Below are 23301 nucleotides of genomic sequence, written 5' to 3'. Positions count from 1 at the left end.
GCTTGGGAGCAGTTACTTGATGCAGTGCTGTTGCTTCTATTTACTGTAAAAGTGCTATTTTGTGATTGGGTTCCACCACATTATCGGGACAGTTCCTGCGTGAAGCGTTTTTCCCGGAGGCAGGGCTGAGCACCCAGGAGGGGCGCCGGGCCGGGCGCTGGCGGGTGCCTTGCTGCTCGCTGTCACAGAGGGGCGCTGTGGGCAGCCCTGGCGGGTGGCACTTCACCTCTCCGATTTGTGCATTTTGGAATTGCACACCGGTGTTTGTTACCTTCATATTTCCCTTGAAGCTGTAAATACTTACTTATATAATTGTTACTCTCTCATAAATATTTCTTTATTTAAATATTTATTTACCTCTCTAAGACACTGCGTGGAAAGGTGGGAAGGAACTCGGTGCTCTGAGGGGGTGGCAGCGGGTTTTCCTGCCGGACCTGTCGGGGTGTCAGTAGCGCCTTCGGGCGGGCGAGGGGCCGAAGCAGCCGCTGCCGCGCGCTGGGACGATTGGGCCGCGGCTCTAGAGGGGAACGTTCACAGCGTCCGACCCCGGGGGTGACCCCGCGCCAGGCCAGTCCGAGGTGGCAGGAGGAGCCCCCGCGGCCAGGTCGCGCCGGGAGGGGGTGGGTGGGCTCGGTGTGGCTGTGGGGCCAGGGGCTGCTCCCGCAGGAAACACGGTGAGATTGGGCGTTTGTTCCACGCTGGTTTATAATCCAGATCTCCGGAGGCAGCAGAGAGAGTGGAAACTGATGTTAATGATCTGGAAAAACATCAAAGCCGGTGGATTCCCGAAAAGGAAACCAAGTTGCTTTTCTGTATTGGATAATGCAGATCTTGGCAGGGGGGCGTTGTAATTTGTCTGGGTAGTTTGTTGGAAGCCTTTAGTTCACACGCTGCTCTTCTGGCAGCACTTTGCTTCCAGATTCCTCCTCCCTTTCGGTGGGTCGCTGCGTGTCCGGCGTGGCCGCGAGTTCTGCCCCGGCGGGCGGGGGGGTGGGCGCAGGTGGAGCGGCGGCAGCGCTGTGTCCCCTGCTCAGCCGTGGGCTCGCAAGGCCTCCTGGCGTGTGCCCCTTTCTTTTTTTTAATGACAAATCTCTCAGAGGCCTTCCTAGATAAGAAACGGAGATAAAAACCGAAGATTTTGTTACATTTCAGTGCCCATACGTCAACTTCCCTTGTTGCAAAATGTCAGGTTATCTGTGCCACAACTGCCGCTTCCTCCTCGTCCGTGTTCGTTCTCTTTTAAAAGATGCTGTATCTTTCATCTGTACCTAATGAGGACAGACGTTTTAATCAGGGGTTAGTCATTTATTTTTGCAAACTATTGTTTTGCTTCATCATTTTTGCAGATAATTAAATGGTTCGCTTGGCACAGTGTGTCTGCTTTATTAAAACAGGTAATTTTGAAAAAAAGGAAGATGCTATTTTTTGGATCACTGCACAAGAATTGCCTTTATCTTCATCTTCCAGTGTAGTTTCTGTTGGGTTTGAGATACCCTCCTATGTTCGAGTGGTTTAGTACGCCCTGCTCTCGAAGGGGGGAGGCCCCGTGCTACATTTCACTGTCGATCCCGATTCCCACGTGTACATACTTGGCGTTTTTTAAGAACAGAAGCGGAACTAAATTTATTTTTTGCGACACTGAATTTTAATTAGGATGGTCCAAAAAACAGACAAGTTGTGACACAAGCTTTATTCTGCATTGAAGCCTCTTTGCTGAGGCTGAGATTAAAGTCAGCCTGTTCTCTGCCCTATTGCAATTTCCAGTCTTTGGGCTGAGACCTGGATAATCTTCAAAATACAAAAGGCTCTATTAATATCCAGCAGTTCTGGGAGACTGAAGTCTCATGTAAAATGCTGCAGCTGCGTATTTCAGGAAGGAAAATGTAAGTGTTACTTAATACTATATTTAATGAGATTCAGAAACCTGTATTTCTCATTAAATGAGCTCATCCGTGGTACACATACTGTGGCGCTCGCTGCCGCAGCGTTCCGCCCCGCGCTATCAGCGCTGCGCTCAGGCAGGCTTGGCCCAACCGGTGAAAGATGAAGCCACGAGTTCTCCCGCCTGTATAATTTTTCAGACATGTGATTTTCTGATTAACCTGCTGTCGTCCAAAGTGGCATTCTTTATCTTCATCACCTCACTTGGGCGTACTCGTAGGAGAGCGCGACAGCTCTGGCTGTGGTGCTGCGCTTCCTCCCGCCTTAGTCGCGGCCGTCCCGCGGAGCTGCGGGGGCCGGGGCAGCCTCGTCGCCTCCCGTAAGCGCCAGACGGACGGACTTCGCCCGTGTGCCCGAGGTCACGCGCCACCTTCCCGGGAAGCTGCTTGTTGATCTCTGCCCGGAGGATCGGCTGGCTGCTGCCCCCGAGCCTTGAATTCTGCGCGAGCCGGGAGCGCCGGTGGCGGGACGAGGGCGTCGAGCCGTCGGGGCTGTGTGGGGAGGGAGGGGACGCTGGAGGGGACCCGGCGCGGCGCGGGGGCCGCCCTGGCCCAGCCCCGCCCGGCGCAGGGGGGCGGCTGCCGGGGGAGGGTGGGCTGGCGGGACCCGCACCGGTTGCTCGAGGACACAACCTTTGAGGCGGGCCGCGCGGTGTTTGTTTTGCTTTCCTGAGTGCCATAGTTTAATTTTTTTAAATAGGAAGCCGCTCTGTGGTTTGGATATTTAAACAGTTATTAACCGAATGACAATTAACAGATTGCACAGACAGATTTTCTTTTCAAAACCTCTGAAATTGAGTACAGTTTGCAAAACTATCACGGCATAGTAATGACAATGAATTCTGATTTCCCGGAACTGATATTAGACTCCTTATTAAACTATGTGCATCTGCTTTTAATTTACTCCAAATAATTGGAAAATGCAATGAAGCTTTCCAATTAAAGCACGGCTTTATGCTGTTTAATAATACCCCCATAATATTATAGCTTATGAAGTGACAGGTGAGTTGGTGTATGAATAAAACATAAAGGCAGCAATAAGGGACAGAAAACCGGAGACAGTTGTTGGGGATTTTAAATGCTGGATGTAATTTGCATATATTAATCTCTTCTTTTCAGCCTTATCAGGCGTTCTTCAGTATTTGAAGTTAAAATAGCGTTGACAGGCGGGAGTACGCTTAGTTTTTTCAAGGATTTATTACTTGTATAATTTCTGATCTTTAATAAGCAGATATGACTGATCCTCATAGTTCTATAGAAATCGGTTAATTGTTCCAGATGGCGTGTACTGATTATGCAAAATTACTTTTCACACCATTTTTTTTTTCTGATGGAGTTTGGAGTAAAATTAAATTTTTTATAGCCTTCTTATCATGCTGTTTTACAGTGGTTTTTGCACAGAAGTTGAATTTAATCTACTATATTACATTGACCAGCAGAGTTATTCTAATGTAGCATTCTGTGATTTGACAAAGAATAATAGAACACATTGCTCATTGTTCGTTACTGTGCTGCTAATAAAAAGGAGTTCTAGTGCAGAAAACCAGGCTGTTATTTATGAAGAATGCTTAATTTGCACAGTTAAAAATGCAGAATTGTTACGATGAGATGTTCTCTCTTTTGGATAGAAGACTTGGGCAGAACAAATGAAAATAGTCTTGTTGCTACAGATTTCATCTCATAAGGATTTTTTTAACTGCCTGGTGTGGCTAGGCTGTATTTTACTGGGAGGAGCAGTCATCCAGGCAGCACGCTCTGACTCCTATCAAGAGGTGTCACTGGTGTTTTCCCTGATTATCGTCATCCGGATATCTCAATGGTGTAATTTCCTAATTGAAAACATTTATAAAGGTTGTTGGGCTTCATTTATCTAATGAAAAGCTGTTTATACAAAACAACCCACACATAAAGCCCTCTCGCTAATAAGGTCATTGCGATCCGTTTGGGCGGTGACTCGGTTGGCGGCGGCGGTGTCCGGTGGGTGCCCGTGCTGTGGCCGTGGCCGGGGGTGCCTGGCGGTGGGTGCTGGACGGTGGGTGCCCGTGCCGTGGCCGGGGGTGTCACGGTCCTGCCCGAGCAGGTGGGATGCTGCGATGGGCGCTCGTGTCCCGCCGCGGGTTTGCCTGGGAGTGACGCTGGGCCCTGGCTAGTCCTGGGGCTGTGTCCTGTCCCGTGTCGTGCCGCCTTCCTCCCGATGGACACTTCCTGAAATGGCTCCGTTTTCCTCCCCCGGGCCTGCCCAGGTTGTGGCGCCTTCGCCGATGAGCAGCGGTCAGCCCCGCGCCCCCGGGCCCCGCTTGTCCCTCGGGCCGGGCTTCAGCCACCGAGACCACGGTGAGGGGCTGAGGGGGCGGTCAGGCCAGAGGCCAGGGCACCTTACCGATCTTTCCAAAGCAAAACAGCAGACTTTTAACAAATGGCCTTGTGGTTAATGGAATTAAAAATCTCCCAACTAAATTAGAAAAGTGGGGATACAGTAAATGGACTTTTTATAAAGAGTGCTTATTTTTAATGCCACAGACAAAAAGACAAGTAATTAACTCAGCCATTAGAAAGCTCAAAATTTCTCCCGTCTCCTGTGGAACTAGAAAATTGTTTTGTGTATACTCTTATATATATATTCAAATAATATATATGGAGACAACTAATGGCATAAATCAGAAATTATTAGAAAATATTTGTTCTAATGAAGTAATAATTTGGTAGTAATGTTTTTCATCAGTGTATCTTAAGGCTACATTAAGTGGACAGACTTTATATGGATTCTCTAATTTTAATCTTCAAAACGCTATCTAATGTCTCATTAAGACTCGCATATAATGTATCTTAAGTACAGTCATTAAATATAGTTTAGGGAGATTTATGTTCAGATATTGCTTAAAGATGTTTTAATAGGCCCATTTACTCTGATGATATTAATGAGCTCTTAACACATATTAAGCTTTTAAAGCTAGTGGTGTTCCTCTTGCAGTGAGCAAAACAACTTAGGAATTGTAAATGAATTGGATGCTCCAACAAGGCCGTTTTTCAACCGAGTCTCCAGACGCCCCCTCCAAGCCTTCGGCCCCGGGCGTACGGGGGCTCGGCGGGGGCTGGTGGCACCAGGGGTTGGGGAGCGACCGCAGGCCGAGAGAGGGCCGGGCCTGGGCCAGTGTCTGACGTGTCACACCGCTTGGGTTGTGTGTATGCTGAAACGAGCGGGACACGGTGAGGAAAGAGCCAAATACAGACACACTTCGGGATAAATTCAGCTTTTTGATCATCTAAAGTTAAGATGCAAGAATGGTAATTATGATAATAAAAACTGTTCATTCCCCTATTGTCACTTTAGTTCCAACTCAGAAAGTTATTGCGAACAAAATTCTCTAGTTTCATCACTCAGCTCTTCTTTAAAAATCCTTCTGAGTTCAGAGACTTTTATAATTACTAAATTGGTTTGTTAGAAGGAGATAATAGCAAATTTCTTCTTTTCATAATTGGACATTTCTTCCCTGTAGGCTAATGTATGCACGGCACTTGCATACACAATAAGCTGTGCTTTTGAAAAGCCATAACTAGCTAATAAGTGCTGTGGTGTCATCGGAGAGTAATGGTTTGCTGATTAGCATAATTAATGACAAATGGTGGTGCGGAGCGGGCGGATTGGTTTAGCAGATGATGGATGCGCTGCAGCCGAGGCCGAGCGCTGCCGGGCTGCCTGGCGGCGGTCCCGGGCGGGCGGGGTTGGCCTCGGCGGCCTCGCTGGCCTCGGCGGCCTGGCCTTCGCGCCCTGGCACGAGCCACACGTGGCCGCGGCTCCTCGCCACGCTCGGGCAGGGCCTGGGGCCGCGGCGCCGGCGCAGAGGAGCTGGGCCCGGCCCCGTGTCCCCTGGGCAGCCAGTGGCCCCCGGCCACCGAGGGCGGGGGGAGGCTCCCTGCGGCCGTCCCAGACGGGGGCATTTATCTGTGACTTGATTAATCAGGGCTAATTTGCATTCGCAAATGAGACTGATAAAAATGGAGTTACCTTTTCACCTTTGGGGGGAGGAGGGATTATTTCTAGGTTGTCTCTTTTTTAAGTGATAAGCAACTCTTTTACCAATAAGGATGAAAATACTTAATTTGCATTAGCAAAAGAAGCTAATTATTATATAGTTAATTAGCATCTGGAAATGAGGATTATCTTAATTACAAAGCACAATTTCCTTAATCGCTACAAAAGTGTAAGTTTGATCTGTGTGGAGATTGGTGACTATTATTATGTAATTAGTGATCATATTAATGGTGTGGTGTATTTAGATATAATTTGCATATGCAAATGAAATTTACCTGATAGAAATACGTGGTGCCACTAATGACTCTGAGCACTTAAAAATTAAATTACATTAGCTGTGGATCCTGAGTGGCTGTGCAGCGGCAGGGCGGCTCTCCTCTGCAGAAGGGCTTTAGGCCCTGCGGGGCCGTGGCTCCGTGGGCCAGCCCCTGGGAGGACGAGGAGCCCCCCCTCACTCCGGCCCCCCAGAGCTCGGCCTTGGGAACGGCCAGCGCCCCCCAGAAGTGTCACACCCCTGGGTGGTGGCAGCCCGTGTCCCGGGCCGCAGGCGGGAGCCCCTCGCCCTCTGTAGTCGCGCTGGGGGTGAGTTGCTGCTTCCCCTTCACCTTTAGGGTGTCTGGGGTACGGGGAGCACAGGGTCTTCTTTCCCCTCCTCTTACTGAAAGCAGAAACCTGCCTGTGTGTTTGACAAAGCTGCAGTGCTGTAAGGCAGAGCCAGGGCGCCGCCAGCGTGGCGGCGCGGGGAGCCCTGTGGGCCCGGCGCTGGGTGCGGGGCGCGGGGCTGGTCGGGGTGCCCCCGCAGCGACACCCTGCCCACGCCGCCGCGCCAGGTCACGCCTCCGCAGGCGTCCCAGCGAGGGAGAATCGAAGCTTCCAGGGCCAGGTATTGTGATCAAACGCAGTGTGTTCCTTCAATGCACCCTGCTCCCAACCTGCAGGACTGAAATGACCGAAGTGCAACAAATCCCGGCGCCGGAGGAAGCGGCTCTTTCCTGACAGGATGTTTCTCTCATCAGGCGGGAGAAATTTCCAGCCGCGGGCCGGGGAACACTGCAGCTATTGTGGGTGCTTCCCCGGCCGCCTCGCTCCAGCCCGGTGCCGCCTGCCTGCGCCTCCCCGCCTCTCCGCGGCAGACAGACATTACATGTTTAACGACTTCCAAGGAGTCTGTCTGTCATTACAGCCAGAGCTGAAAGTAATTGAAAAGCGTCTGTGTTTCTCTTCAGCGCGCGGCCGGTGCGCGGCGGCCGGAGGAGCCTCCGCTTCGCCTCCCTGTCCTCGAGCGGGACCTGCCCCGGCCCTGCCGCAGCCCCGCACCGGTGCCCTGGTTTGTATCTGCTCCGGTCTAATTAATTAAGGGTTGTTGCTTGGAAGTAGCACATGCTTAGGTGTGATCTTTGAAGTTTAGTGTGGTGCGGAGACTTCAAAGGGGACATTTTATTAAAAAATAATAAAATCAAGAGCTCCTAAACACTTGCAATTTGAGAGGTTGTTTGAAGTCTCTCCATGTTCTCTGGTGCTGATACAGCCGCAGCGCTGAGGTACTACTTAGCCGTCACCATGCAGTACTTAACCTTCACTTTATTTAAAAAAGAAAATAATCAAAACCAGGAGTATTTTCTCAAGTGTTTTCGTGGCTTGATCTAGCAGTAAAGAACTAATTGTGCCGTGTTGTGAGCTATGCAGGAAACAGAGAAAATCAAGGCTGACAATCAAATTAGCAAAAATGAAAATTTAGTCCAGGTCTGGTTTTTTAATCAAAGTCGTTTCAAGACGAACGGGAAAGCTGTAAACCTTTCCCAGCGCGGAGGTTTCCTTCCCCAGCCTGGGAGGCCCCTGCGCTCCCGCTCGCTGCCCCCAGCGCCGCGCGGGTCGGTGCCGCCGTCCCCCTGCCAGGCCTGGACCCCGCCGCCAGCGCCGGGACCAGCCGTGGCCTCGTGCCTGGGGCCGGCGGGGCTGAGCCCGGGGCCATCCCGGCCACCCCGCTCTCCTCCTGCCAGCTCCTTGGGCTACCGAAGGGCCGCGGGGGGCCGGCGGAGCCAGGGTCAGTGTCCTGATACGCGGGCGCTTTTCTTCAGGACATGAGGGTGTGCGTGGTGGGGGCGGCGTCTGCAGCCTGGGGCGGTCGCGGCACTCCCGCTCGCAGCCGCCTTGGCAGGAGCTCGCGGGAGGGTTTGCTCTTGTTTTCCCCCGGAGGTTTTGCTATCATTAGTGATTGGGAAATGCCGCGCGGTGCTGTTCCAGCTGGGACTCGCGCACGGTAGCACGGAGAGCGCACACACATGTTTACTATTCAGGCCACCCTTTAAATTGCTGTGTATAGAAATACAGGAGTAGGAGGCTTAGCTGCGCGTTACGGAGCGCGCGGTTTATTTTGGAAAGCTTGCATCCTTCTCCTGATGCGTTGCAGACTGTTGTAAAACATTTTTTTCTGTACTTTTGTGTGCCTTCCCCCTGCACGGATCCCCTGGCGTGCCCGGGCCGGTGCAGGTGTCCTGGGTGCGCAGGGGGAGGCTCGGGAGCTCGCGCCGGGAAGCGGAAGGAGGGTGGGAGAGGGCACGAAGGGGGCACGGCCGGGTCCCCCCCACCAGGCTCCCACCGCCTCAGCCCACACCGGGCCCTGCTTCGATGGCAAGAGCCGTGGGACGGGGCTGCGTGTTGTGGCTTGAGTGGAAATGGCACTCGAAGGGCTGTCCCTTGAGGGGGGCCGGCTGCGTGCCGGGGGGCAGCGAGCTCTTCTGGTGGCGCCCTCGGGGTCCACGTGGGATGGGGGCTGGCGCGACCCCTGCTCCAACCGGGGCTTCCCTCGGCAGGCACGTGCGGCCGCCCGGCCCGACGCTCCCTGCCAGCCCCCGGCCCTCGCCCGCTGCCAAGTTCCTCCGGTGTCATTTAGCTGAAAACGAAGTTTCCTCTAAAGAGGGGAGCTCTGCTGGTTTTACGGTGTTGCTGCAGGCTGGTTTATGAGATACTCATCTCGGTGCAACATAAACACTCGGCTAGCGTTTCGGGTCTGGGGAAAATCTGAAGACTTCTGCAGTGTTACAGAAAGGTCTGTCTGAAATTTGAGGTCATTTAAATTTTAACGGTGGCAGTGGTGCATCCAGCATTGGGGTTTTCTTGGTTTGGATTAGCAACGCTTAGTTTTCAAAGTCATGCAGGAAAGTGTTTTGCAAGGGATTTATTTATTTAAATACATTTAATAACAGCAGTTGAAAATTCAAGCGTAAGAGGCCATGAAAAAATAGCAATGAAGAAATCCAGAGCTATGAAAGCTTATGGTGAGAATTGAAATGCAGAAGCAGCTGTTATTTCCTTGGGAGTCGAGGTGTATAAACTCCTCCATGGCTGTGTATCCCCACAATAGTGGTGTGAAGAATTAGCGCTCACTGCAGTGTGCAAACTGAACCCGCCAAGCACTGAGGCAGCTATTCATCTATACCCAGGAGCTAAAGATGACAATGTTAGCATTTTTCATTTCCCTGACGTTACCATTAATAAAGCAATGATCCAAAAGAAGCTTTGCTGAGTCTGTTCTTTATGCTTCCATCACTCACGACTAGATAATTTCACACAGGATCGTTTTTAAATTAAATGACGATAAAAGCGCTCTGCTGTCCTGTGTTCACTAGTTCATAGAAGTCTATCAAGTCATTAATGTGTCATGACAAACTGCTAGTTGGATACAAGAGTAATTAATTATTTGCATAAATAACAGGTTGAACTTCGTGCTTTGAACCGCAGTGACACACGCGTCGCTTCACGGACACCTCGGAGCCTCTCGCGGAGGGTTCGCGGGAGGGCGAGCGCTGAGCAGGGCCCGTGTGCCCCCGCGGCCGCGCGCCCCGGGGTCGGAGCTTGGCTCGAGTCCTGGTGCTTTTTGTGTTCCCAAGTTCTTCATTAACGGCTGCTTCAAGAAAGCATCTGATCGTTGGAGATTTCAATGGACAATTATACAGATTTTCATAATCACCATTAATCACCACATATTTTTCAAGATAATTACAGCAATTATTATTTAGATTCTTCTTTTATGTTCACATTGTAGAAAAGAACAAGTGCTTATTACGCCGGGTAGTGTAGAGAACTACAGTCTGAAGTTCTTTGTCATCCAGAAAGTCATTATGTTAGCTGATGCTGCCTGTGAAAGTTCGTCAGTGTGTTTAAATTAGGGTAGCATTGGCAGGTCTGATTATTTAAATCTAGTAGCTTTGCTAAAAATATAGTTATTCAGGAAAGATGAATTACTAATTTGACAACTGAGATTTAGTTGGAGTCTACAGCACAGAAGGCAGCATCTATCGTGTGCTTGGAGGAGGGTGACAGTACTTTTTCAGATTAAAGAGAGAATCTCGAAGCGAGCTAACAAGTTGTATTTATAAAGCACGGGTTTGTGGCGTGCGCTTCAAATGCTGAGAGTAAGTTAGTAAAGTATAACGGAGAAGTGGCCGCTGGTTAGAGGTTGGTCCTGCGCAGATGAAGGGGGCGGCTCCGGTGCCCTCCGGGTGTCCCTCACCGAGGGCTCCGGCCTCTGCCGTCGGGACTCGGGGGACGCGTCCCGTTGGGAGCAGTTCTGGCCACCGGCTCCTTTCAGCTCTTCCCATGGCCGTGACCGAGCTGGTTGGATGGGGATGGGACCCTCGGGGAGGGGCTGCTCCTGGGAGGCAGCAAACAGCCGTTGAAAACATTTTTCTTGCTGAAATCCCTTTTTATTTTGTTCTCTTCCGAGGGAGAAGAGCGCAGGCGCCTCCCTCACCTGTCGCGGGTGCTGCGGGAGGTCAGGCGGGGAGAACCCGCTGCCCCCGGCGTGGCGCAGGCCGCGGTGGTTGGTGCTGCTGCTGGCCCCGGGCAGGGCAGGAGCAGCTTTGCCTGTGCGAGGAGGCTTGAAGTGAAATGTGCGAGGTGCAGACGTTTTACAGGTCTTTAAAAATATTTTAAAGTCACAACCGCTTAAAGGCCCGTGGGTCAGCCCGTGAGCTTGTGCCCGCTGCGGTGCTGTGGGTAGCGGTACCGGGGTAACGCTGCGAAAACGGGCCCTTGCCCACCCGTTTTGTGGTGGGTCAGCACGTGGCGCCCCTGGAGAGCGCTGTGCTTCCCCTCCCCGCCGCCGCTCCTCTTACCCCTTTGTGGTACCGGCTGCTGCTCCGGAACGTGGCGCAAAACGACATGGAGGAGCGTGGAGCAGCTCCTGGCCAGGCTGAACCGCGAGCTGCAGCCCCAGGCCGCGGCCCGGCTGCTGAGTCCCGGCTCTGCCCAGGAAGCGGGGACACGGGCAGCGCCCGGCGCTGCGCTCCGCAGGGGCTGCCGGAGCGCTTTGAAAGCCACAGGGGGAAAAGGGGAAGAATGGGAAGCTGCTGCTGATGTTTATTTACAGCACAACATCAGAACAAGGGACGTGGAATTAAAAGCCTCCTACAGTTCTGGTTTGATTTAATTTTATTATGAAATTAACTGGCTGCTGTAAGCGGCGGCTGCGTACTGTCTGGCGGTGCTGGGAGGGGGCGGTGGCACCCGGCCCCGGTGCTGGAGGCCCTGGCAATGGCAGCTCCTCCAGCTCCTCCAGCTCCTCCCGCCTGTCGCTGGAGGTGCCTGGCCCTGGAGCTGGCCGCCTGCACTCCCCCCAAGCTCTCCAGCAGCCCGGGCGAGCTGCTCCGCGGCGGGGAGTGCTTCAGAGGGCTGGGCCTGCGCCAGCTGGGAGCGTGAGCCCCCGCACAGCGGCCGCGCTGCCCCCGGAGTCGCGGGCAGAGGGCTCTGCCAGGCCGGGGCTCACGGAGCCGGGGCCGTGTTGGAAGCCGCGTGTGCCCGGGACCCTCGTGAAGCACGGGCTGCACCTCGCGCGGCGCTGGTCTGTCCCCGGGACGGAAGAGCTGACGTTAACGTGGGGTGGTTGCGCCGGGCTCGTTCGTTAACCTTCCTGGCTCTGGATTTGGGCTCTAAGGAAGCCGGGGGCCTCGTGAACACAAACACCCCTCCTTGGGCGCCGGGCGCTCTGAACCTCTCCTCCCGCGGCCGGCGCTGCGCGGCGTCAGGCAGCGCCTCCGAGGGCAGGGTGGGGGACGCGGGGGGGCCTTGCTCCGATCGAAGCGTTTGCTGTGCCGCGGGCTCCGAGCGAGGCCGAGCCGTGAGGCGTCGGGGCCAAGCGCCGGGGAGGCGGCAGCCTGGTGCTTCATTTCCGTGAAGTTGCCTGACTTGGTGGGTATTGGGATCCTCGTGTCTCCTAGTGCCTGGCTGTGGAAGGAGCTGTTGAGTGAGCGTCTTGTTTTCCGATTTCTGTCTTTAATGTATTTTACCAGCAGCCCAGTGACAGGCCTGACACGCCGGCTCCTGTGCACGCTCCTGCACTTCGGGAGTGCAGCATTAATAACACACTTCCATGCATCATGCCATTTTTAAGCATGATCGTTATGATAAAGGGCATATACTTAATTACAGGCCTGCTTAATTACAGCTCTGTTGAAGCTCGTTTGTTTAGGAGAGTGCTAATTGCGCTGCTGAGCCTTTGGCACACCCTGCTTTCATCTGCTGCTTTGCTCGGCAGTTTGGAGCTCGGGGAGGGCTGGAGCGCGAGGACGGGGGACGGAGGGAGGCAGCCCGGTGGGGGCTGCTGGGGAGCGGGCGCGCTGCGCGCGGCTTATTCTTTAAATTACTTTACAAAAGCCGGCGTGTGACTGATCAAAGCAGGGTTCTGTCGAGATAACAAATGCAGATGGTCTTTCAGGTTCAAAACTTCCTGGATTTGGTGATGCTGCTTTTCATCTGTTTCCTTTTGTTTCATGTAGCGCCCTGGCTGCCACATAGCACCTTTGATAATGAAATTACTGCAGTGGAGGGGGGTTTTTTAAGTCAAAAATATACAAAGCAAATTTAAAATGCTAAGTATTCTTAAAGAAGCCTTGTTCAATCACTAACGTAACTGACCGGCGGTGATGAGAGTCACAGACAGCAAGCAGAGAAACGCCGGGTTCGTGGGTGCAGATGCTTTGTGAAAGAAAACCCTATCTGAGGATTACTTGAGGGCATTTCAGGGCTTAAATTTGCTCTAGTTTGAAGTTTTTATTTCTTTCAGAGCTGAAATTTAAAGACTTAAAGTGTTAAAGGTGTAACTGAAATAAAGCAGGTGTATTTGGGGCTGCACTCTGCCTTAGAAATGTGCCCTTTTCAGTCTTGTGTGGAAATTGCCGAGTCACATGTTTTAAAAATAAGTGTCTCCCTTGTACTGACACATCTGGCGTGACGGTTCTGAGAAGTTTCTGAGGTGGTGATGGCCAGACAGAAACACCGAACACCATTGCACGTAGCAGAGTGCGCCGGGAAGGATGAAGGCAAACAATCCTCTCGGTGTCGTTGCGGCTGCGCTAAGGCGCGCGCTTGGCCCGGTGACGCGAGGCTGCGCCGCCACGGCCGCCTCTGCCCTGGGGCCCCGCCGCTGCCCGTCCTCCAGCCGCCGTGGCAGGCGGCTGAGCTCCCTGCGGAGTTTCCGTGGCAGAGCCGGGCCAGGCAGGACGCTCGGCCCCGCGGCCTGGTTCCGTGGTGCCCGGGCAGCGGCGCTTACGGCTGTGGGGAGGTGCAGCTCGCTCCAGCCAGGGACGTGCCTCACCCTCTCGCTCAGACACTGCCGAGGTCGCTCAGGTGTTGGTGTGGCGGTGGGAAGTGGATGTGTCCTCTTAAACCAGGCCTATTTGTTTTGTGTTTCAAACACTGTCCTGTTTTAGCAGCTAAACCAAACTGGAACACTCAAAATTGAGACGATGAAATTGTATATGGACAGAGCAAGGAGTGTTCACTGAATTCCTGGTTCGGTGGGGACTAACCCTGCCGTGTCTTGCGCAGAGAGAAACCACTGGCAGGTTAGAGGGAGGAAAAGGCTGGCAGTAACTTCTGTGAGCTATCAGTCATGTGTCAGTGCCTTGAGCACTTGATCTGTCGCTGGGAATGTGTGAAGTTGCGTGTCAGAAGTCAGCTGGAAACGTGACGCCTCTGCTCCTTTTGTCCTTTCAGCGATGGATGGAGTGCCTTTTATGATTTCGGAGAAGTTTGCCTGCGCTCCTGAAGGGGTGAGTTGCCTTTGTTGTTCTCCCTGTGTCTGAAATCCCTTTTCTTCGCAGAGCACGATCACAAAGCATCAATACAAATTACCTGCTTCTGGGAGCTTTTATTTTGTGGGGCCTAATATATACCCAGTGCTTGAGATGACCCGGGGTTGCGTTTCACAACGCTTTCCCATGGGGCGCGAGCGGCTTTTGCCTGAAGCACATTGTCCTGGGAGGTGAAGGTTTGTCGCCGTCAGGAGCGGAACGGCAGCAGGACTCTGGTGCCTGAAGTGTCTTTGGTTCCTTAGCACAGATTGCAAAGCGAGCGGCAGACGTACAGGTCTCCTGGCTCTAACCTGCTGCGGACACGGCGTGGTGCCGTCGGCTTTACCCCTTGCCTTCTGCACCCAGAAGTTCAAGGCGACGGCACCCCCACGCTGGCCACTGCCACAGGCTCCTGCGGCTCCGCGTCCTGCGCGGGCAGAGCTGGGCAGCGGCGTCTGGGTCAGGATCTCCCGGAGCTGCTCAGCCGCGGCGGGGGGCGCGGGATTGCCCCGGCGGCACCGGCCGAAGCCCTGTGCAGTGGGGAGGCTGCGCCCCCGTGTTGGCCAGTTCCAGCTTGGAAAGGTGGAGGTGGCTGCGTCCTAATGCCGCCACAGCCGGACCTCGACTGGGTTCCAGGGAGCAGGAGCGGGGATGGAAAAATTATTTTAGGATTCCCATTGCCCTCTGGTGATTCTAAACCAGTATCTCTTTAAAAATCAATTTACAGGCAGCTGTTAAGGCAAACACCAAGCCATCAGCTGTACCTGATTTTTCAGATTTTTCATGTCGTGCTCCTGCTTTGTGCTTTCTTTTTCCTGCTGACACAACCTGCGTGTGCAGCCGGACATGGTTTTTCACAGCCGTTGCTTTCTGAAGGGATTGTTTATGGGCCGTTATTCCCAGAAAGCCGGAGTCCCTGCTGCGAGGACAAACGCAGAGAGATGAGGTCGTGCTGATCCTCCCCTCGGATCCTTTAGACACCATTGCCACCGTATGGTCAGTTTGGTCGGGGCTTCCCGCAGCCGGTGCCGCTCGCGCCGACGCGCCGCGGCGGGAGGAGATCCCCGGGGAGCTGCGGCGCGGAGCCACCGTCCGGTACCGGCGGTACCTGTGCGGGGCGCGGGCAGCGTCAGCCGTCCCCGCGCGGGAGACGGGCCCTGGGGCTGCTGCCCCCGACCGCTTCCGCCTCTTCGCTCCACAGGGGGACTCAGAAACAGCTCTATGCGTGTGTTCACAGATGGTGCCTCTGACCCTCTGGTGGTGGAGTATTTGCTGACTTTAAAACAAAACCAAATCAAACAACACTAATATTTCTGTTTCTTTTGTTTTGTTTTGTTTTGTTTTTTTCCCTTGCCAGATGCAGCCGGTTGATCTCTTGGGCATCACAATCAAAACCCTTGCAGAAATCGAAAAGGAGGTAGGTAGCCAGCCAGGCACTGAGCACAAGCACTGTCGGAGCTGTGTTCCCTTCGTTCTAAGATCCTTCCCTCGTGGGGAAGCGTGCTGGCACGTGTTGGCTGGGGCTGCGCGGTGCCGAGGAGCCGCCTGCCCTGCCGGGGCTGCCTCTGCCGGCGCCTCAGACCAGGAGGAGAATCGTCTCGGCAGCACGTGCTGCTTCGGGCACCGTCGGTCACCAGCACCTCTGATGCTGACCAGCTGGGTTAAAGGCGATGGCACGTAGAGCGCCCAGACTCCTCCTGGGCTTCTCCACGTTCTGATTCCAGTTGTGAGCCCAGTTTCCTAAATCCATCCTCTTCTGCCTGGAAGTTTGGTCTGAGTACAAAAAGGTGATCAGTTGCCAGGGCTTTAGCAGGCACCCGGCAGCCCGGGGAGCGGCCGGCGGCTCCGAAGGTGCAGCCCGATGGGGGTGACCGCTGGCGGAAGGACCCGCTGCCTGGGCACGGCCCCAGGGCCTGCCCTGCTCCTGTCGGACTGTCGCGACAGCCCCGCGCGCTGCCAGCCGGGGGGGCCCAGGGCTGGTGGCCCTGCCTGCCTCCTTGCCCCCGCGCTCGCCGGGAGGCCGAGTGGTGCTGGGTTTGGCTCTGCAGCCCTGGGCCTGTGGGCTGGCGCTGGCGGCTCGGGGCGCTGCTGGGGGGTGGCCGCGCAGCCCTGCCCCGAGCGGGGACAGCAGCGCCGTCCCGGTGGCCGGGGTGGGGGGGGGATACCTGCCGGCTCTCCCCACACCCTCCTGTTCCGTGACAGGCTGTGTGCGTTTCAGAGTAATGAAAAGTATAATTATGCAGCCCATATTCCTTGATGAAGCATCTTGTCTGCACATAGATAGCTGCGCATATAAATATTGTGAATTTCTGCGTGGCTTTATTTCCCTTGCAAGCAATAGCACCATTACAGCAAATCTTCTGGATTTCCAAAGCAGCGAGAACATTTTCCCTGGAGCTAGATGCCTTGCAAAAAAATATTCCCAAAGAATTCCAAGAGTTATTGTTCTCTGTCACCACATCAGCAGATGTATGTGCCCATTCTCCACGCCGCGAGGCGAGCTGAGAGAACGGTCTCCACCCTTTCAGGAAAACCGGTGAAAACAGCCCCAAATCCTGCCCTGCACGTTGCAGCCGCGCCTGGGCTCAGCGTCAGGACGGGGCCGGGCCCGGAGGAGCGCGAGGAGGCGGCGTGTGGCGTACAGAGAGGTGTGCGGTGTAGGAGAGGCGGTGTAGGAAGAGGTGGTGTAGAGGTGGTGTCCGAGGAGGCGGCGTAGGAAGGGTGGTGTGTGGTGCGGGAAGAGGCGGTGTGTGTGTACAAGGAGGTGCAGCACAAGGAGGTGGTGCACGAGGAAGCAGCGTAGGAGGAGGCCGCGTAGGCTGTAGGAAGCGCGGTGTATGGCGGCAGGACAGTTGATGGCGGTGGGGCGGTGAGGCCCAGCGGGTGAAGGCAGGTTTAAGCAGGTTTAGGCAGGTTTAAGCAGGTTTAGGCAGGTTTAAGCCGCCTGCAGCCGTTGCGGTGGGCACAGGGCACTGCTGGCCCTCGCTGCGGGGCCAGGGGGGTTCAACCCGGGCAGGGGGACGTCACGGAGCGTCTTGGTGGCCCCGGCGCGGTGCGAGCAGCCGTGGGGGAGCGGGCCTGGCGGTGGTGGGTGTTGCCGCGCCGCCTGGCCACTGCCGGCAGCCGTCGGGCTACCGCGGGCCTCCGCGGGCGCCGGCAGAGCGCGGCCCGGCTTTGTTTTCGCTTGGCGTGGAGCGGGAAGTCCGGAGGGAGAGCGGGAGGGAGGGAGCCCTGATGTTAATCGTTCCGTTACAACTGACGGCTCGGCCGTTCGTTTAACCACTTCACTGCTCCAGGTTTTCAGGGCCGGCTCTTCACAAATATATTTAATGAAGAAGTCGTAAATCTAGAAGAGCTTAAAATTTTAATTTTATACCGAAATCTTTTTCCCTTGTTCTCGTGTTTGTAGTCAATTCTCTGGAGTGCAGTCACATGAAATGTTCTTTAAATGAACATATTTGCTAACTGGCATGATTTCAGTTTTTAAAACATTGGTTCCAGCAATTAGGCGTTTGGGTTTTTTTTTTCAGTTCCCAAATGACTATAGAGAAATTCGTCTTGATTATAATTGCTCCTAGCCACGCATATCTAATTTGTGTCTTTTTAAGTGTTAATTAGTAAACACTTGGAGCTGACATCTTTATGTGTTCGCGCCTTGAAAAACGAGGCCGCTTGCCGCGGTAGCGGGGGCCGGGGCTGGCGCCGCGGCCGCGGGACGAACCGCGCGGAGTTTGCGCGGGCTCAGGTTTGGCCTCGGGCGGGGTCACGCGGGGTCACGCGGGGGTTACGCGGGGGTTACGCGGGGCGCGCGCGCTGCCCGCGGCGGGAGCGTTTCCCGCGCTCGCGGTGCCCGTGCGCCCCCTGCCGGCCGCGCGCCTCCCCGCCGCCCCCCCCCCGGCCGGGGGGTCCCCGCGGTCCCTGCGCGGGGAACCGGGACGGGGCTTGGCCGGGGCCCGGCGCCGCTCCCGCCCCGCGCCCCGCCCCGCTCCGGCCGCACCTCCCGGACGGGAGAGGAGCCGCTGCCCCGGCCCCTCCTGGGGGGGCCCCGGCACGGCCGGAGCGCCGCCGCACCGCCCGGGGGGGCCCCGGGGCCGTCGGGGCGCGGCCCGCGGCGTCCACGAGGTGGCACTGCGACAGCACGCGGCAGCGCCGCCCGGCCCTCGGCCGCAGCCCGGCCTCGGGCTGGAGCCCTGCGAGGCCCCGGGCACGGCCCGGGAACCGGAGCGATGTCCCGGGCCCGGGATCCCCGTGGGCGGCAGGGACACGTAGGGGCGCTCCCTCCCTCCCTCCCTCCCACCGCGGGAGCGTTGCTGAGGCGGGTACCCGCCGGCGCGAGGCCGCAAAGGGGGGACGCGTCCGACCTGCGGCTTCATGGGCAGGTCGGGCCCACGGGCGCTCACGCCGGGCTGTAGGGGGGGGGTGGCAGTGCCCGGCCTGGCCCTGCCCGGGCGGCGTCACCCCTCGGGGCGCTGCCAGGCTCGTCTTCCCGCCCGGCAGGGCCGCAGCGTGGCCGCGGGCCGGTGCCGGCAGCGCCCCAGGGTCCCTCTCTCTCGCTTTGCCCCCGCAGTACGACTACAGCTTCCGGACGGAGCAGAGCGCGGCCGCCCGCCTGCCGCCCAGCCCCACCAGGTGCCCGCCGACCCCCCAGTCCTGAGAGGGGCCGCCGGCGCCGGAGCGGGCCCGTGCGTCCATACTACTGAGCGGGACGCGGCGCCGGGGCCGTGCCGGCAGATCTCCTCCCTCCGCCCGCCCGGCCGCCGCCGCCCGCCCCGCGCCGCCCCCCTCCTGCTGCACTCGCCGTTCCGCGCCTTGGCACCGCGCGGCCCTTCGGCAGCCACCCCCCACCCTCCCTCGCTGCTGCGGACACTTCTCTGTGGGAGCACGTCACCGTCACCGGGAGCCTGAGGCCGCCCCGCAGGCGGCCCCGCCTCGTCACCCCCGCCACGGGACGGTCACAGAGCCCGGAGCTGTAAGGAACCGCCGCCGACAGCCAGCCTGAGCCCGCAGGCCCTCGGGAAGCGCTCGGCAGCGAGGCCTAGACAGAAGGAAGAGTAAACGATACGGCTGGTTAATCCGCAAGCCCCCAGGCACCCCACCCGCGCTGAGACGGAGCCGAGGGGCTCTCGACGCCTCGCGGCGCTCGGCCCAGCGGGCAGCACCGAGCCACGGCAGACGCCCCATCCGCCTCCGCCGGGGTCCGGGCACGCAGCCGCTCCGCCGCGGCCGGGATCGACCCCCGCCTGGCGTCCCCCGGGTTTGCGGTGGGCTGGCAGAGCCGGTGTCGCTCCCGCCCGGGCGCTGGAGGGGCGCAGAGAGCACCGGCCGCGCTGCAGCTCCCCCTCCGCTCGGCACAGGGCGTCCGGCAGGACCTGGAGCGACAGACGCCCTGGGTGTGTGTCCGGGCCGGGCGCAGGCAGCGCCCCGCTGAGCCCCGCTGACAGCGTGGGCACGGTCGCCTGCCCCTCGCCTCGGACGCTTCCCCGACATCCGCCCCGCTGGCTGCAGAAACAGAGATGTGCCTGTTCCTTGCTCCTGGTGGCTCCCGGGGCAGCACCGGAGTCTGGCGTGGCGCCGGGCGCGCGGGCTGCGTTAAACCCCGACCTCAGCCGCCTCCTCGTCGCTGACCTTCGCTCGCTCCCGGGCCAAGCGCACGTCTTGGAGAAGTCTGTTGCTGTAATAAGTTATTTAGAAGTGCCCGTCTGACTCCGTGCTGCTTCTTAAAGTCTCTGCTGTAGAACAAAGCTACGTCATGGCAGCAAAATGGCAATTTTTAAGTAAGTGTTAAAACGTACAAGTTTTTATAATGTAAAATACTGATTACCTAACCCCATTGAAATGCGATTACCATAGTAACAAATAACAGTGTTGCGCTCTCAGCCTGGGTCGCCCGTTCGCCCTGACCTGCTTTGCACTGCTTGTGATTGATCTTGCGTTTTCTGGTTGGACGGAACGGTGACTAACAGTAGGTTTTGTACTGTCAGCTTGTATTTTTTATTTGTACATATGTAAAATATTTCTTGTCCAAAGATTCATTTCTGGTTTCGAGGCACCAAACCGCGTTGCTGGGATAATGAGCACAAAATACCGTAACGTTCAGGACAGACCGATTCCAAGTCTTTGCTTCAACTTCTTCCAATCAGGTAAATCCTTTTCTAAAACTGCCTCTGAAAGCAAGGCTGCGCCATGGGAAAGCAGAGGCCCGTTTTGGTTGCAGGTGTGTCCTGTTCGGGCAGAATTGAAGCTGTGCTGTTTGCACCAGCTGGGGAGGTTTGGGCAACCCCCTGGACCTGCTCGTTTACTTGGAGGCTGCAGCACCAGTTTTAGTTCTTATTTATCCTGCAGGAAGGCAAAGCCAGACCTCGCTGCCAAGCTCCACAAAGGCTAGATTGATGACGCCGACACCGACAAATGAACATACCATGGCAGCCTGGCCATTCGGCTCAGGTTCACTTGAAGTTCAAATCCACTCCATGCTGTAGTACTATGCCCATCTCATCCATCTTTTATCTTTCTATTTTTCTGCTTGTAGTTTGTTGTGCAGCTTTCCGAGGCATCCACGTCTAGTTTCTCCCGCGGTGTGGTGGACGCTGCAGCGGGGTGTCCCCCACGTCGGGGCGTGGAGCTGCAGAGCGCTGCCCCCCCTCTCTTACTGGGGGTGCTAGAGCGAGGGCAGCCAGCGCAGAGCTGCCACCGGGAGGGGGGGGCAGCTGCCAGGAGCCCCCCCGGGAGCGCCGTCCCGAGGGCAGGGCTGGCTGCGCGGCGGCGGGAGCGGCTCCGGGGAGCTGCCGAGCCCCGTGTCCCGTGGGCGCTCCCCGGGCACGTCTCGGAGAAACGGGCGCGTAGCTTCAAGTCCCTGTGAGGCTGAGCTTAGAAAGCGTCAGTAGATAAAATCAGTGCTCTGGTATTTACGGCAACAGCGAGGGTTGCTCAGCCTCCTTAGAGGTGGTGAGCTCAGCTTTCTCCTCGGTGGCCTACAAGAAACACTGGACGGCTCAGAATGCTGACGGGACGCGCTGCTGCAGCAAGCATCTGAGAAAGCTCCAGGATTTATTTGTACAGTTGGTCCTCGCTCCTCCTTCATACACCGGGTCAGCAAAGCTGCTTCAAGGTGCATCTGCAGAGAAACACGAGGGATTCGTTTGAGCATCGCGGTGTGTCCGTGCCGTGGCACTGCGGGGTGCCCCGTGCTCAGAGCACCGGTGGTACAACCGCGGCTCCCGTGGTGCGAAGGCAATAGAGGTGTCGGAGCGAAGAGCTGTGGCGGGTGAGAGCCAGCCGAGCTCTGGGACCTGCTAAACCGAGGCTGGAAAACGGCGTTTCCAAAGGGGAGAGGGCTCGGAGCCGGTGCTTGGAAGCACAGCGAGACACACAGTGCGGGGTGGCTGCCTGCGGGTCGTCTTCTCAGCCCGCCCGTGATGGGAAGATTTTCTGTTGCACCTCTGAGATCTCGGGCGTCAGCTCAGCGTTTCCACAGGTGGTTTCATTTGCTGTTCTGTAACTTTTGTACTCACAGCAAGGCATTGCAAGGCTGGTCCTTGCATCCTCGCCGCAAGTCCTCCCCCTCGACACGTGCCGGAGCCAGCACCAGCATCTCTCTGCATCTTCCTCCCTGTCCGAAAGGCGACTGTGGTGCGGCTGGGCCGGGCAGTGACCATGCGGGGAGCCCGCGGTTGGTGTCTGGCTGCACAGAGGCCTCCTGGAGTGTAAGGGGAGGGGCTGAGCTAATGGAAAGCACCAGAAGCAGATTTGCAGAGCTTTGCCAGATGTGCTTGGCTACCTTGCCTCTGTTCCTAGAACAAAACTAGTCTCTAGGTAGCTTAATCTTGTGGCTGATGGAGAAATCAGTTTGCCAAATTGTCATATGTCTGCAACAGAGACAGAGAAGCAGCAGTGAGGGGTTTGCTTACTGTAAAATACCTTCTGATGTGAATTAGTAGCGACACGCTGCCTCCTGGATTTCTCACGGCAAGGAGCAGGTAGTGTGCCGAGAGGACGCGTGGACCGGCCAGGCCGGGCTGTGCTGTCTGATGTGTTAATGGAGAGGCAAGAAATTAGTCCAGAAAGTAATGTAGAGTGTGACCTTTGTGATAAAATTCAAGTGTGGACAGTCGTAGCAGGTGTCTTCCCTGTGGGAGCATCTCATAGCAGTAGTTATGTAGGAATAAACTTTGTCAAACTTCTTTGGCGGTGGCTGAGTTTGCCGGCGGTGTGTGTAGAGGGTCCCGCAGGCCCTGTGTAGTCAGAGGTTGTTGGTAGTCTGTAGCTTTGGGCTTGTTTGGTTTCACCCCGCCCCTGCCCCACTGGTTTCCCCAGCCCTCTGGACGGACCCCGCGGAGCCCGGAGCCAGCCCCGACGTGAGCACGGCGCCGGCGGGGGGATGCTGGTGGCGGGGACCTGCGCCCGCAGGCCTGGGACCCTAAACCCCCCCTTGGGCGCCTTTGGGGTTGGCCTTCGTCCCCTCTGCCCGCGGGCTCTGTCTCCCGGCTCTGCCCCCCAGATCTGCCCTCCCGCAGCGGGGCCGGGGTGGCGGCGGCGCGGGGGCAGCTCCCCGCTGCCTTCAAACAGTTACCTCAGCCCCCGGGCCCCGGCGGGAGCCTCTCGCGGCCGCGGGGCAGCCGGGCGGCAGCGGCCTCGGTTCTCCTGAGCCCCAGAACTCTGACGGCCGGGCGGGAGCGCGGGTGCTCCCCTGCTCCTGAAAAAGCTCAGTCAGGTGCTGCTCAATCCGTTCAATACAGGGAAACCAAACAGTTTGGATATTCTGGTCGTTTATTGTGAAATTGTTTCCTAACAGCAACAGTTCTAAATGTCATCATGCAAATGGAAGAGAGAAACCTTTTATGCAGTTGCAAAGTGTTTTTCTAAGATGCTATGCATTTTGTTGGGTTATTGAAAGTGAATTTACTGTGCATTAATCTTATGAATGTTACTACGTTTTATATTTATTTTAGATGACCCTCCTGTATTTTACAAAGGGAAGTTTCATTGTGTGATAACTTAGTCTGTATTCTTAATATAATTTGTTAAATAAAACTCGTTTTAATCAGTTTATTCTCTGTGCTTTGTGTTGTACATTCGGGGTTTCGGAAGCTCAGATCGCCGCAGCTCTGGCTTGCGGGGCCGTCTGGTGGGACCGGCCGCTCTCCCCTCTGCACCCTCTTTGCGGCGGCTTCTGCAGATCCCAAACCTGAACCCGGGAGTGGTTAAAACCGCCGGGAGGAATGAGCCAGGAGCGGGTGCTCGCTGTGAGCGGGGTGCC

General features: G+C 56.3%; 1 protein-coding gene across 4 annotated transcripts in view; it reads left to right on the top strand.

The window, feature by feature from the left end:
* MVB12B (multivesicular body subunit 12B) overlaps nucleotides 1-23093 on the top strand; it is a 59808-nt gene extending 36715 nt beyond the window's left edge. For all 4 annotated transcript variants that reach the window (XM_074924066.1, XM_074924068.1, XM_074924069.1 and 1 more), the window contains 3 exons: nucleotides 13969-14024; nucleotides 15403-15462; nucleotides 18613-23093. In XM_074924066.1, coding sequence (XP_074780167.1) covers nucleotides 13969-14024; nucleotides 15403-15462; nucleotides 18613-18699 — 203 coding nt within the window. In that variant the 3' untranslated portion in view covers nucleotides 18700-23093. The remainder of the gene's footprint in view (nucleotides 1-13968; nucleotides 14025-15402; nucleotides 15463-18612) is intronic.
* The last annotated feature ends 208 nt before the right edge of the window (nucleotides 23094-23301 follow it).

The sequence above is a fragment of the Athene noctua genome, chromosome 20 (assembly GCF_965140245.1).
Source record: "Athene noctua chromosome 20, bAthNoc1.hap1.1, whole genome shotgun sequence".
Taxonomy (NCBI): Eukaryota; Metazoa; Chordata; class Aves; order Strigiformes; family Strigidae; genus Athene; species Athene noctua.
The sequence above is the reverse complement of the archived record's forward strand: the minus strand, read 5'-3'. Positions and strand labels throughout refer to the sequence as shown.